The sequence below is a fragment of the Lampris incognitus genome, chromosome 3, assembly GCF_029633865.1.
Source record: "Lampris incognitus isolate fLamInc1 chromosome 3, fLamInc1.hap2, whole genome shotgun sequence".
NCBI classification, from domain to species: Eukaryota; Metazoa; Chordata; class Actinopteri; order Lampriformes; family Lampridae; genus Lampris; species Lampris incognitus.
In genome coordinates this window covers 116,863,940-116,878,198 of record NC_079213.1, presented here as the reverse complement: position 1 = coordinate 116,878,198, position 14,259 = coordinate 116,863,940, and the positions used below count along the sequence as shown (strand labels likewise).

The 14,259-nt window shown below is 42.6% G+C and overlaps 1 protein-coding gene across 3 annotated transcripts in view; it reads right to left on the bottom strand.

Annotated features, from left to right (window-relative positions):
• misp (mitotic spindle positioning) overlaps positions 1 to 9,165 on the bottom strand; it is a 34,674-nt gene extending 25,509 nt beyond the window's left edge. The window contains exon 1 of one of the 3 annotated variants that reach the window (XM_056276577.1): positions 8,227 to 9,165. Coding sequence is in view for 1 of the 3 variants with exons in the window: in XM_056276576.1 (XP_056132551.1) it covers positions 8,145 to 8,171 (27 nt within the window). In the remaining 2 variants the exon portion in view is untranslated. Of the gene's footprint in view, positions 1 to 8,144 lie in introns of all 3 variants that reach the window. The other 2 variants (XM_056276578.1, XM_056276576.1) reach the window with 2 other exon arrangements.
• Between the last annotated feature and the right edge of the window lie 5,094 nt (positions 9,166 to 14,259).

Here is a 14,259-nt window from a genome sequence, read left to right as displayed (position 1 = left end):
CCGGTAAACAGTTGCCAGACATGCCAGTTAAACAGACACCACCCTGCCACAGCTCCTGTTCACAACTGGAGCTGGCCTAACCATCCTTGGGAGAGGATACACATAGATTATGCTCAGAAGGGAAAGTTCAACTTCCTAGTGGTCACTGATAGCTATTCACGTTGGCCAGAAGTAGCTTTGATGAGTAGCACTACATCTGAAAAGACCATAGAAGGGATACTTTGCCACTTGGGGTCTTCCAGACGAACTTGTGTCTGATAATGGACCACCATTTGTATCTACTGAGTTTGAAACATTCCTGAAAAACAATGGGGTGAAACACATTAAGAGTTCTCCTCACCACCCAGCTTCTAATGGGGCTGCAGAGCGTTTGGTGCAGAACCTGAAAACAGCTCTTGGAAAGGGAAAGAGTAGCAATATGATGTTGCAGCACTGCATACACACTTTCCTATTCTGTTATAGGAGGACACCACAGTCTACTACAGGGAAAACATCTGCAGGATTGTTTCTCAGACGTCAGTTCAAAACCAGGTTGTCTCTCACCAAACCTAATTTCACACAGAGTCCATGCAACAGAGACAGGACAGTCAACAGTCCAAGCAAGCAGATACGTTGGCACAAGTCAGACACTTCCTACCAAAACAGAAGGTGTTGGTTGGAAACCACAGGGGAGGGGAAGGTGTTAAATGGGTGCCTGGGTGCATTCTAAAGGCACTTGGTCCTGTCACATATCTTGTGAAAGTGTATGGAAAGGTGTACAAGAGACATGTCAATCAAATGATCAATACTGAGATTGAGACCTGTAATGTGTCAGATGAATCTGATGATGATCTGAGGGTTGTTCCACATGTATCACATGCATGTGGAGCAACGCCTGTAGACGTTCCAGAATCCACTGAGAGGGTTGTGCAGCAAGGATCCAGTGATGCTGCTCCCTCCGCAGTTGCAGAGGGTGTCCAGCAGAGGCCGCAGCGGCAGGTGAAGCCGCCTGATAGGTTAAATATGTGAGAACCCAGTTGTTGTTATATAACAATGTCATGTTGAAAAGATGTAAAAAAAAAAAAGTACTGTAAATGTACTGGGTTCAGATTTAAAGGGAGGAGTGTAGTGTATGGAGATGCACACGAAAGCAAATGTTTTTAGTTGCAGTAATATGTATTTTATGTTTGACCTCTGACCCTCAATGTCTATTGGTTGTGTATGTTGTATAAATGTACGCGCGCCACTCTGGTGCGCGCCCTTGGAAGAAGACAGAGCAAGAGGGTCACTCATGTTTCCGGGCCTGCTTAACGCAGTCGTTTCATGATGTTACTACGGTCTAGCAAATAAAAGAGGAAGACCAAATTACACCTTGATCGTTGTATAATTCAGTTATCCCGTAGATACACAACAGGCCCTGTGAAAAACTGATGATGTAATAGAAAATTGTTGACACCGACTAATTTTGAAAGAGCAACGGCCAGTGGGGAAATTCCAACTCAGCCGTCCCACCAATTGTGAAAGTCCATCATTCACTCAGGCACTCACTTAGTCATTCATTCACGGACAACCACATGTGTAGGGCTGCCCCTCTGGTGCAGTCCAGCCTAGGTAATGCACCGAGCAAACAGCATGGAAAGAGTGAGAGTTATCACCAAAACAACTCACTTCTAAACAAAATGCCAATCCTTACAAAATACAAATAATTGCATCATCATACAAGCTGTGTGTGCACTTCAGCGGAATTTGGTGACAACGTGCCGGGGTACAAAACTATGCGCAAAACACATGACAGCCACCCCTTCCTACTGCACAAAACCCCGTGTTAGCTCCGGCTTGGTCGGGCGTCGCTACAGACACAACTGGCCGTGTCTACGGGTGGAAAGCCGGATGTGGGTATGTGTCCCACATCCGGCTTCGTCTGGTGTTCAACCTCCCTAAGTTCTCCCACACAACTCCCCTTCTCGTGTCCCTACACTGGCTCCAGGGAGCTGCTCGCATCCAGTTTAAGACTCTGGTGCTGGCCTACAGGGCAGTGAAAGGAACAGCTCCTTCCTATCTCCAGGCCATGGTCAAGCCCTACACCCCCACCCGACCACTTCGCTCTGCTGCCTCGGGACGCCTGGTTGCCCCGTTGCTCAGAGGCCCCTGCTGCCGATAGACCCGGTCCCGACTCTTTCCTGTCCTGGCCCCACAATGGTGGAATGAACTCCCCACTGATGTCAGGACAGCGGAGTCGCTCCCCATCTTTCGGAGCAGGTTGAAAACTCACCTCTTCAAGAACTACCACCCTGTTACTTGTTCTTAGCACTTATTGTATTCACTCATTAAAAAAAAAAATCTCTTTCTTGCACTTTTACTTTAGCACTGGTGTTGCTCTTAGATGCTTATTTAGATGCACTTATGACCTCTGATGACTAGTAGTTCTCCTGACTTCCTACGTTAAATGATGCACTTATTGCAATAGCGCCTCCTTTGGGGGGAATAGCATGATCCTCCCACGCACTCAGAAACTTTTTGTTTCGATGTTGATTGTCAAATTATGAAATCATAAAATAAAATTAGAACTGACGACTTATTAAATATTATATTTTAGAATATCTTGGGCCCCCTCTGAAGGCCTAGAGGGACCTGACGGTTTCCCCATGGTGCTGATGTTAGTTCCTGGAAACAGAGGTAACGTAACCAGCAGTTGAGGACAACGCTCATCCTGCCTGCTGCAGCACTGTCCTCTGGACACGTGGCTGTTCAACGAGGCTGCGGAATTTAATGATAATGGTACTGATTTCTGTGCCCAACAAGAAAAAGTACCCTATGTCCCAGCTGCGGCCGCCATGTCTTTGCCCCTTGATACAGCTACTGACACAATGACTATGTAGGATATCAAACAAGGGACCTTAAAAGTAGATAGCGCCCTCCGCTGTTTAAAAAGATTATCGATCGCGATTCATTTATCGTCTCACCAATTTGGATCATCACATATTTGTATTGGGAATTTACTGTCTCGCAAAGTATCGTTACACCCCTAGTACATGTGGGAAACAGAGCGGACAGGAAGAAAGTTAGTGAAATGTTATTCTATGTATGGTCACACCCTGATCCACTCAACTACATGAACACCTTAGAGATTTCACCAACTTCTACAGCTGTGTGCTAATGATGCTAGCCATGTCCTTCAAAATCTTTCTACCACAGCCCTCTAATTTTAAGCAGGAGCGCAGTATTTGGTAACTAAAGAATGTATTCTTTTGAGATAGCTAAATGAAAATAAATAATCCATAGAAACTTTGTGTAGAGAAAAACGTCAGTGTTAAATTATGCAAGATAACCGACTATCAACAGTATATTAAACTTTCTTAAATCTACTAGATTGACGTTTGTGGCAACAAGCACTTGCCCTGTTGAGGAGGGCTTGGGACGAACAGCGAGCAGACTTCCCTTCAGTAGTCTATATATATTCAACTTCCCCTAAGTAATCTATACATATTCACCTTCCCTTTAGTAGTCTATACATATTCACCTTCTTTTAGTAGTCTATATATATATTCACCTTCCCTTTAGTAGTCTATATATAGTATATATATATATTCACCTTCCTTTAGTAGTCAATACATATTCACCTTCCCTTTAGTAGTCTATATATTCACCTTCCCTTTAGTAGTCTATACATATATATTCACCTTCCCTTTAGTAGTCTATACATATTCACCTTCCCTTTAGTAGTCTATATATATATATTCACCTTCCCTTTAGTAGTCTATATATATTCACCTTCCCTTTAGTAGTCTATACATATTCACCTTCCCTTTAGTAGTCTATATATATATATATTCACCTTCCCTTTAGTAGTCTATACATATTCACCTTCCCTTTAGTAGTCTACATATATATATTCCCCTTCCCTTTAGTAGTCTATACATATTCACCTTCCCTTTAGTAGTCTATACATATTCACCTTCCCTTTAGTAGTCTATACATATTCACCTTCTTTTAGTAGTCTATATATATTCACCTTCCCTTTAGTAGTCTCTTTATATATATATATTCACCTTCCCTTTAGTAGTCTATACATATATATTCACCTTCCCTTTAGTAGTCTATACATATTCACCTTCCCTTTAGTAGTCTATATATATTCACCTTCCCTTTAGTAGTCTATACATATTCACCTTCCCTTTAGTAGTCTATATATATATATTCACCTTCCCTTTAGTAGTCTATACATATTCACCTTCCCTTTAGTAGTCTATACATATTCACCTTCCCTTTAGTAGTCTATACATATTCACCTTCTTTTAGTAGTCTATATATATTCACCTTCCCTTTAGTAGTCTATATATATATATATATATATATATATTCACCTTCCCTTTAGTAGTCTATATATATTCACCTTCCCTTTAGTAGTCTATATATATATATATATTCACCTTCCCTTTAGTAGTCTAAATATATATATTCACCTTCCCTTTAGTAGTCTATACATATTCACCTTCCCTTTAGTAGTCTATACATATTCACCTTCCCTTTAGTAGTCTATATATATTCACCTTCCCTTTAGTAGTCTATACATATTCACCTTCCCTTTAGTAGTCTATATATATATATTCACCTTCCCTTTAGTAGTCTATACATATTCACCTTCCCTTTAGTAGTCTATACATATTCACCTTCCCTTTAGTAGTATATATATAAATATATATTCACCTTCCCTTTAGTAGTCTATATATATTCACCTTCCCTTTAGTCATCAATATATATTCACCTTCCCTTTAGTAGTCTATATATATATATTCACCTTCCCTTTAGTAGTCTATATATATTCACCTTCCCTTTACTCGTCAATATATATATTCACCTTCCCTTTAGTAGTCTATACATATTCACCTTCCCTTTAGTCGTCTATATATATTCACCTTCCCTTTAGTAGTCTATACATATTCACCTTCCCTTTAGTAGTCTATATATATTCACCTTCCCTTTAGTCGTCAATATATATTCACCTTCCCTTTAGTCGTCTATATATATTCACCTTCCCTTTAGTAGTCTATATATATACAGTGGTGTGAAAAAGTGTTTGCCCCCTTCCTGATTTCTTATTTTTTTGCATGTTTGTCACACTTAAATGTTTCAGATCATCAAACAAATTTAAATATTAGACAAAGATAACACAAGTAAACACAAAATGCAGTTTTTAAATGAAGGTTTTTATTATTAAGGGGAAAAAAATCCAAAGCTACATGGTCCTGTGTAAAAAAGTGATTGCCCCCTAAACCTAATAACTGGTTGGGCCACCCTTAGCAGCAGCAACTGCAATCAAGCGTTTGCGATAACTGGCAATGAGTCTTTTACAGCGCTGTGGAGGAATTTTGGCCCACTCATCTTTGCAGAATTGTTGTAATTCAGCCACATTGGAGGGTTTTTGAGCATGAACCGCCTTTTTAAGGTCATGCCACAGCATCTCAATCGGATTCAGGTCAGGACTTTGACTAGGTCACTCCACAGTCTTCATTTTGTTTTTCTTAAGCCATTCAGAGGTGGACTTGCTGGTGTGTTTTGGATCATTGTCCTGCTGCAGAACCCAAGTAAGCTTCAGCTTGAGGTCACGAACAGATGGCCGGACATTCTCCTCCAGGAGTTTTTGGTAGACAGCAGAATTCATGGTTCCATTTACCACAGCAAGTCTTCCAGGTCCTGAAGCAGCAAAACAGCCCCAGACCATCACACTACCACCACCATATTTTACTGTTGATACGATGTTCCTTTTCTGAAATGCGGTGTTATTTTTACGCCAGATGTAATGGGACACACACCTTCCAAAAAGTTCAACTTTTGTCTCGTCAGTCCACAGAGTATTTTCCCAAAAGTTTTGGGGATCATCAAGATGTTTTCTGGCAAAACTGAGATGAGCCTTTATGTTCTTTTTGCTCAGCAGTGGTTTTCGTCTCGGGACTCTGCCATGCGGGCCATTTTTGCCCGGTCTCTTTCTTATGGTGGAGTCATGAACACTGACCTTAACTAAGGCAAGTGAGGCCTGCAGTTCTTTGGATGTTGTTGTGGGGTCGTCTGTGACCTCTTGGATGAGTCGTCGCTGCGCTCTTGGGGTAAATTGGTCGGCCGGCCACTCCTGGGAAGGTTCACCACTGTTCCATGTTTTCGCCATTTGTGGATAATGGCTCTCACTGTGGTTCGCTGGAGTCCCAAAGCTTTAGAAATGGCTTTATAACCTTTTCCAGACTGATAGATTTCAATTACTTGGTTTCTCATTTGTTCCTGAATTTCTTTGGATTGCAGCATGATGTCTAGCTTTTGAGGATCTTTTGGTCTACTTCACTTTGTCAGGCAGGTCCTATTTAAGTGATTTCTTGATTGAGAAGAGGTGTGGCAGTAATCAGGCCTGGGTATGGCTAGAGAAATTGAACTCAGCTTTCCAAAGATGTGATAAACCACACTTAATTTATATTTTAACAGTGGGGGGGCAATCACTTTTTCACACAGGGCCATGTAGCTTTGGATTTTTCTTTTCCCTTAATAATAAAAACCTTCATTTAAAAACTGCATTTTGTGTTTACTTGTGTTATCTTTGTCTAATATTTAAATTAGTTTGATGATCTGAAACATTTAAGTGTGGCAAAAATGCAACAAAATAAGAAATCAGGAAGGGGGCAAACACTTTTTCACACCACTGTATATATTCACCTTCCCTTTAGTAGTCCATATATATTCACTTCCTTTAGTAGTCTATACATCTTCATCTTCATTAATCTATTCATTCACCTCCTTTAGCAGTCTATACATATTCACCTCCTTTAGACATCTATACATATTCACCTCCTTTAGTAGTCTATACATATTCACCTACTCTAGCAGTCTATACATATTCACCTCCTTTAGTTGTCTATACATATTCACCTACTTTAGTAGTCTATACATATTCACCTCCTTTAGTAGTATGTACATATACACCTTCCCTTTAGTAGTCTGTACATATTCACCTACTTTAGCAGTCTATACATATTCACCTCCTTTAGCAGTCTATACATAGTCATCTCCTTTAGTAATCTGTACATATTCACCTACTTTAGCAGTATATACATATTCACCTCCTTCAGTAGTCTATACATATTCACCTTCCCTTAGTCTGTAATATTCACCTTCCCTTTAGTTGTCTATACCTAGTCACCTCCTTTAGTAGTCTATACATATTAATCTCCTTTAGTATTCTATACTTATTCACTTCCTTTAGTAGTCTACACATATTCACCTTCCTTTTAGTATTCAGTACACAGTCACCTTCCTTTTAGTATTCAGTACACAGTCACCTTCCTTTTAGTAGTCTATACATAGTCACCTCCTTTAGTAGTCTATATATATATTCATCTCCTTTAGTAGTCTATATATATTCACCTTCTTTAGTAGTCTGTACATATTCACCTTCCCTTTAGTAGTCCATATATTTTCACTTCTTTAGTAGTCTATACATCTTCATCTTCATTAGCCCATCATTCACCTTCTTTAGTAGTCTATGCATATTCACCTCCTTTAGTAGTCTATATATATTCATCTCCTTTATTAGTCTATATATATTCATCTCCTTTAGTAGTCTATATATATATATATTCACCTTCTTTAGTAGTCTGTACATATTCACCTTCCTTTAGTAGTCCACATATATTCGCTTTCTTTAGTAGTCTATACATCTTCATCTTCATTAGTCTATTCATTCACCTCCTTTAGTAGTCTATGCATATTCACCTCCTTTAGTAGTCTACACATATTCACCTACCCTTCAGTAGTCAGCACACATTCCCCTTCCCTTTAGTAGTCTATACATATTCACCTCCTTTAGTAGTCTATACATATTCATCTCCTTTAGTAGTCTGTACATATTCACCTTTCCTTTAGTAGTCTATACATATTCATCTCCTTCAGTAGTCTGTACATATTCACCTTCCCTTTAGTAGTCTATACATCTTCATCTTCATTAGTCTATTCAATCACCTCCTTTAGTAGTCTATACATATTAACCTCCTTTAGTAGTCTATAGATATTCACCTCCTTTAGTAGTCTATAGATATTCATCTTCCTTTAGTAGTCTATACATATTCACCTCTTTTAGCAGTCTATAGATATTCATCCGCCTTTAGTAGTCTATACATATTCACCTCTTTTAGCAGTCTATAGATATTCATCCTCCTTTAGTAGTCCATACATAGTCACCTACTTCAGTAGTCTGTACATATTCACCTTCTCTTTAGTAGTTTGTACATATTCACCCCCTTTAGTAGTCCAAACATATTCATCGTTCCTTTAGTAGTCTATACATATTCACCTCCTTTAGTAGTCTATATACATATTCACCTAACGCTCTACAGCAGACAGAAGAAAGAGGAAAGATGGCTTTGTGGACAGTCGGTGGGCTCTACTTGGCGTTTCTGTGTGGGGAACCACCTGCTAGACAGTGAACTGTGTTCCTCTGATAAGAACCACTTCCTGGAAGTGGCTCATCTGCCCTCAACTGATTGGCTGACAAGTGAGAGGAGCCACTTATGTAAGAGGGGAGATATCAACCCTTCTTCACCCTGCTAATGGGTCTCTCCTGCTGTGTGTGTGTGTGTGTGTGTGAGATTTAGAGAGAGAGAGTGAGAAAGAGAGAGTATAAAGAGCATAGTGATCTTACATTCCTGATTCGCCAATAATATAAGTAACGAGAGGTTCAAGGCCACCGAGTCACAGTGTGAGTCTTCTATAAAGTCACTCAACCATTCATGCTCTGTCCAAGACCAAGTTACTGATCAAATGCTGTTTATCAAACTCGTGTGAAGGCTAGTCCCCATAAAGTGAAGTATCCTGTAACAAACAGGCAGCTGCTGTTCAGCAGCTGTCCAGGTGAAGTTCAGCTGCTGTTCAGGTGAAGTTCAGCTGCTGTCCAGGTGAAGTTCAGCTGCTGTTCAGGTGACGCTCAGCGTCTGTCCAGGTGAAGTTCAGCTGCTGTTCGGCTGCTGTCCAGGTGAAGTTCAGCTGCTGTTCAGGTGAAGTTCAGCTGCTGTCCAGGTGAAGTTCAGCTGCTGTCCAGGTGAAGTTCAGCTGCTGTTCGGCTGCTGTCCAGGTGATGTTCAGCTGCTGTTCAGGTGAAGTTCAGCTGCTGTCCAGGTGAAGTTCAGCTGCTGTTCGGCTGCTGTCCAGGTGATGTTCAGCTGCTGTTCAGGTGAAGTTCAGCTGCTGTCCAGGTGAAGTTCAGCTGCTGTCCAGGTGAAGTTCAGCTGCTGTTCGGCTGCTGTTCAGGTGAATTTCAGCTGCTGTTCAGGTGAAGTTCAGATGAAGTTCAGCTGCTGTTCAGCTGCTGTTCGGCTGCTATTCAGGTGAAGCTCAGCTGCTGTTCAGGTGAAGCTCAGCTGCTGTTCGGCTGCTGTTCAGCTGCTGTTCGGCTGCTGTCCAGGTGAAGTTCAGCTGCTGTCCAGGTGAAGTTCAGCTGCTGTTCGGCTGCTGTCCAGGTGAAGTTCAGCTGCTGTTCAGGTGAAGTTCAGCTGCTGTCCAGGTGAAGTTCAGCTGCTGTCCAGGTGAAGTTCAGCTGCTGTCCAGGTGAAGTTCAGCTGCTGTTCGGCTGCTGTCCAGGTGATGTTCAGCTGCTGTTCAGGTGAAGTTCAGCTGCTGTCCAGGTGAAGTTCAGCTGCTGTTCAGGTGAAGTTCAGATGAAGTTCAGCTGCTGTTCAGCTGCTGTTCGGCTGCTATTCAGGTGAAGCTCAGCTGCTGTTCAGGTGAAGCTCAGCTGCTGTTCGGCTGCTGTTCAGCTGCTGTTCGGCTGCTGTTCAGGTGAAGTTCAGATATTCTGATTCACCGTCCTTCACTTTGAAGGGTTTCATGTTTTCAAAGACATCGTTGTTATAGAGCTGTTTTAAATGTAAGTGTGCGCTGTGACAGGACTGCAAAGGACCCTACGATCAAACTCAGTCAACTGATTTAACAGCTAATATGAAAACCTTGGTAGGAAATAAACCTACCTGATGTTGTTTCCCTTCCCACCGTTGAAGACTCCTCACCGCACCGCCTGACTACTGCAGCCGGTCTTTCAAACTATGTGACAAAGTCCTGCTAGCTCAGCCCCGCCCACCAGGAGACGTAGGACCTCCTACACTACACACACGCACGCACACACTAAACTACGCACACACTACACTATACACACACTACACTACACACACACTACACACACGCACACATTACACACTACACACACTACACTCACACACACTACACACATACACACACACACACACTACACACACACACACACACCAACAACACTTACACACGTGAACAAACAGTGAGTTTTGAGTGTTGTGCGTTTGTGCGTTTCATGGAAAGTGTGATAGTGACTAGCTGCTGCTTCATGAGATAAAGATTGTCAACACAATTGACCTTTCGCAAAGTACCGCCCCAGAACGGTGCTTCTCCAATCCTACCATAGCAACGGTCCGTCAAGCTTTCAAACACACAACAAAATACTGAAACGGTGTGCCTATGGGATCTGCAGATCAGATACTAGATATCTGAAAAGTTTGGAGGGGTGTAATTCTCTTTCCCTTCCCGAAACCCAGAACTTAAGAAGCGCAATGTCGGCAACAGATTTGGCAGTATAGCAGACCCACCCCATGGCCAGCTTAATCCATCCAAAATCAACAAAAATACCTGTCTGCTCCAAGCTAAGCTTGCTACTAGCTATTATTGATAGCTAATACAGCTAACGTATTATTAGTGTTACTTTTACCCACACTGCGCTGATCTCTTCCTTCATGTTTTGGTGTTTTCCGGCTACTTCCTGGATAGTTCTGAAATGCTTGACGGGCATAGCAACAGTAACTAAGGGGGGCGGGACTTTGCGAAAGGTCAATTACACATGGCTGCCTCCTCTTCTGAAGGACTACCTTTCTTTTCTTTTTTTTGGATTCCACCCCCCTTTTTCTCCCCAATTGTATCCGGCCAATTACCCCACTCTTCCGAGCCGTCCCGGTTGCTGCTCCACCCCCCTCTGCTGATCCAGGGAGGGCTGCAGACTACCACATGCCTCCTCCCATACACGTGGAGTTAACAGCCGCTTCTTCTCACCTGACAGTGAGGAGTTTCACCAGGGGGACGTAGCGAGTGGGAGGATCACACTATTCCCCCCAGTCCCCCCCCCCCAAAAAAGGCACCCCGACCCATCAGAGGAGGCGCTAGTGCAGTGACACGGCCAACTGTGTCTGTAGGAATGCCCGACCGAGCAGGAGGTAACACGGGGCTCCGAACCAAAGGACTACCTTTCTATGGGATCATCTTCTGAAGGACTACCTTTCTATGGGATCATCTTCTGAAGAACTACCTTTCTATGGGATCATCTTCTGAAGGACTACCTTTCTATGGGATCCTCTTCTGAAGGACTACCTTTCTATGGGATCCTCTTCTGAAGGACTACCTTTCTATGGGATCCTCTTCTGAAGGACTACCTTTCTATGGGATCATCTTCTGAAGGACTACCTTTCTATGGGATCCTCTTCTGAAGGACTACCTTTCTATGGGATCCTCTTCTGAAGGAGTACCTTTCTATGGGACCCTCCTCTGAAGGACTACCTTTCTATGGGATCCTCCTCTGAAGGACTACCTTTCTATGGGATCCTCTTCTGAAGGACTACCTTTCTATGGGATCATCTTCTGAAGGACTACCTTTCTATGGGATCCTCCTCTGAAGGACTACCTTTCTATGGGATCCTCTTCTGAAGGACTACCTTTCTATGGGACCCTCTTCTGGAGGACTACCTTCTATGGGACCCTCTTCTGAAGGACTGCCTTTCTATGGGATCCTCCTCTGAAGGACTACCTTTCTATGGGATCCTCTTCTGAAGGACTATCTTTCTATGGGACCCTCTTCTGGAGGACTACCTTCTATGGGACCCTCTTCTGAAGGAATGCCTTTCTATGGGACCCCCGTCGTGACTGAGGCAGATGTGTGAAACAGAGGCGTGTCCTAAGAACCACACTCTAACCCTAGTAATAAAACAGCAGTAAACATGGCCGTCCCATATGAGTGATGCGGAGTTACACTTGAACAAGTTATATAAATTTCCCTGATCTGGTCTGATTTGATCTGGTCTGATCTGATCTGATCTGACCTGACCTGACCTGACCTGACCTGACCTAACCTGGTCTGGTTTAAAGAGCGAGTAAAGCCCATTAAGGGTAGTCTGCTCCCATTCGGTGTCCATGTTAGTGGACTGGAGCATTTCACCAGCTGTGGAATACATGCAGAGTAAAGTTAACAGAACTCCCTCCATAGATCATATCACTACTGTTCTTCAGCAACTCCATTGGCTCCCTGTTAATTACCGTACTGACTTCAAGATCCTGCTCTTCACCTTTAAGGCCCTTATTAACCTAGCTCCTTCATATCTTCCTGAACTTCTTCATATCCGCACGCCCTCCCGCACTCTCAGATCCTCTTCTGCTCTCCAACTCACTACACCATTGGCCCACTTGACTACCAGACTACCATGTCGTCTAGAGCATTCAGTCGTTCTGCCCCCCCGCCTATGGAACTCTCTCCCACAAGATATTCACAACATTGACTCTCTTTCAACCTTCAAATCCCATCTCAAAACGTACCTTTTCAAACTGGCATATTCAGTCAGATACACGCTTCATTGAGTTCTGTGCAGATGACGAGTTTATACTTATCTGTTGTGTTAACTTTTACTGTCTACCCTGCTTTGTTTTGATTTTATGCTGTCTGATACAGTGCTGCTTGTTTTTTGTTTTTTTGTTTTTTGTTTTAACTGTGTTCTGTAAGGTGTCGTTGAGTGTTTTGAAAGGCGCCTACAAATAAAATGCCTTATTATTATTACTAAGTTCAGCATCTAGTCTAGTCCTTCACACACTGCACATGGCTTTACTCTTTATAAGCAAATATGCATGACATGTACTCCCACATAGTGCCGTCATAGTGTACCATCTAGCTGCTATGTTTGTGTGTTCTTATGGGGTTTCGTTGCTCGTTCCCTATACGAGCGTCAAGGAATCATGGAGATGATAAATATCCGTTCTCCAGTAATATATCACTTTCCACATTAAAATATTGTCGTCACTGGCCTGGTGGCCTGTCCAGGGTGTCTCCCCGCCTGCCGCCCAGTGACTGCTGGGATAGGCCCCAGCATCCTGCGACCCTGAGAGCAGGATAAGCGGGTTGGATAATGGATGGATGGATTATCTAAATGAAAACAGATATTTAGTCATTTCCGCTTGTTAATCGTGGTCACGTGTTACACATCCAGACTACCTGCATAGACACGTGGAGATGGTCTACGCCACTCCGCATCCAGCTTGAACAACAAGCTGGTGCTCCTGAATGCTGTGGAGCTGGACCAAGCCATTCATCAACAGGACAGAGTTTTGTCCTGGGTGATTCAGGAAGGTTTGTAAAATAACTATTGTATATTGTATGTACATGACGTCTGTATGGAAAAACTACATTAAAAAGTATTTTTAGATCAATTGGTGTTTGGTACATTTACATTTATAAAGTTAATGCCGGCTATGACAGACAGGTGTCAGGACACAGTGCATCACATCCTGCTGCATATGGGGCTGCATAGCCGCACACCAGTCAGAGTGCCCATGATGACCCCTGTCCACCGCTGAAAGCACCTACGATGTGCAGGGGAGCATCAGAACTGGAACATGGAGCAGTGGCAGAAGGTGGCCTGGTCTGATAAACCATGTTTTATTTTTTACATCATGTGGACGGCGTGGTGTGTGTACGTCGTTTACCTGTGGAAGAGATGGTACCAGGATGCACTATGGGAAGAAGGCAATCTAGCGGAGGCAGCGTGATGCAATGTTCTGCTGGGAAACCTTGGGTCCTGGCATTCATGTGGACGTTACTTTGACACGTATCACCTACCTAAACAGTGTTGCAGACCAGGTACACTCCTTCATGGTAACGGTACTCCCTGATGCCTTGAGGTGGTTTTAATGTTTTGGCTGATCGGTTTATAATTAACTGTTAAAAGTACTAAGTATTGAAAAATAATCTACACTTACTTCTAGTGGTCAACTGATACAGGTCCACCTAAGATTCATAACTAATACCAGGTGTAATTAAATATGATAATATGTCATGGCTTTATGGACATTTACTGAAGGCATTGTACTACATCTCACAGCTGACAAACCAAACTGGACTTCATATTTTGATCACATTTCAGCTTCTATTGTGTTGTCAATACATCTGTGTGTTGGTGTCACTAGACC